Source organism: Trichinella spiralis (assembly GCF_000181795.1).
Source record: "Trichinella spiralis strain ISS 195 chromosome Unknown Scfld1513, whole genome shotgun sequence".
Classification (NCBI taxonomy): Eukaryota; Metazoa; Nematoda; class Enoplea; order Trichinellida; family Trichinellidae; genus Trichinella; species Trichinella spiralis.
In genome coordinates, this window is record NW_003528452.1 from 2,872 (window position 1) to 4,344 (window position 1,473).

The 1,473-nt window shown below is 37.5% G+C and overlaps 1 protein-coding gene across 1 annotated transcript; it reads right to left on the reverse strand.

Moving 5' to 3' along the window:
• Positions 1-59: 59 nt before the first annotated feature.
• On the reverse strand, positions 60-1,287 carry Tsp_13929 (hypothetical protein; the record flags this gene model as incomplete). Its single annotated transcript, XM_003369780.1, has 5 exons — positions 60-205; positions 372-575; positions 640-808; positions 875-1,054; positions 1,176-1,287. Coding segments are annotated over 5 exons (811 nt in total), but the record flags the coding sequence as incomplete, so codon positions are not given.
• Positions 1,288-1,473: the final 186 nt, after the last annotated feature.

Consider the following 1,473-nt stretch of genomic DNA (forward strand, 5'->3'; position numbering starts at 1 on the left):
TTGTTTGAGCTTCATTATTTGATTTGTTCATTTTGAAGCAGCGAAGTTTAAACAATTACCTTAGTGGCGTTCGAGCGGACAGCAATCAGCTTGTCACTGAATGACGATAAGCCATAAAGCAGATCACCATCGTCAGTGTTGTACGTGTGGCTTGTCCACGCGGTGAGGGGTAAGAATTCGTCGATTACTTTTTTCAGCTTCAATTCTGAAAAAAAGAAGTAACTGAATCTTGTGAAACTTTGCGCATTGGAATTTTCATTGTGCTCTATTCTATTTTAAACAAGAAAATATCAAAAGCTTTGAAATCTTCAATATTGATATTTGATTGTTTTGTTTTGAAGATTTCAGAGAAGAAATATGGGGTTTCATACCTTTTCCAACAATTTCTTGCAATAGAAAACGTCCCAGTTTGGGTTCGACGGTCAGCAGGAATCGTTCGTCATCGGTTGCGGTCGGTATACCGTGAATGGAAATGTCAAAAGCCAGTGCAGAATCGCTGAGATGGTCCAGAAGAAGTTGCCCCTCAGGTGAACTAGCATTATGCTGACGGCCGCATCGAACGGCTACTAACCCTGCTGAAATAATAAAAAGAAAGAAACTGAATAATGTTACTATAATCTACAAGCGCAGCAAAAATACCTCCGCCCAAGAATGCAACTGACAACGGTGAACAATCGTATGGCGCAAGGCTAATCCGGTTAGAGATTTTCATCGTATGCAAATTTAGTTTGTACAATGCTTGTTCCTTGATGTGACCAACGTAGCCATAACTTGTCTTCGTTTCATCAGGTAAGAACAACAGATCTGGCTAAAATTGAAAAATTAAAAAGCTATCTTTGTTTTCCTATTATATTTATTTATTTATTTATCTTACGTTGACATCTTCTCTTAATGGAATAACATATGTAAGACTGTGTTGAATTGGTCTAGATGCTGATTTGATCAACTGAACGATCAGTTTGCTTGCTTTGTCATCGTCACGTTGTTCTACCCAAACTGTATCTTCCCACCAGATGTATGTCAATTTTTCTGGAGTGAAAGCAGTGTGAAGTACCTGTATGTTAATTATTATTGTTATCTTTATGTAATTAATTTCATTTCTTCAGGATAATTCACAACGAGAATAATGAGTAGAGAATCTACGTAAACAAATGATTAGTATCAAATTGCCTGACCTCTTCGATTCGTGCGTTGGAAATGTTAATTTTCACCACAGCTTTTCTTCCCGCTAAAATAGCATACAAATACAATGCCGGTTGGGTAATCACCGCATCTTTCCAATAACAGCTAAAGAAGCATTTTTTTCAGGTAAGTTATGATTTTCTTTTTCTTCTTGTTTTATGATTATGGGCTTACTGCGCTGTAGTTGCTCGCTTTAACTCTTCGGTTGAATTATTCACAGTTGAACAAAGATGTTCTCGGTCGAGGCCAGTTGAATAGGTCGATAGCTTTGATGCAGTTGACAGTCTTCAG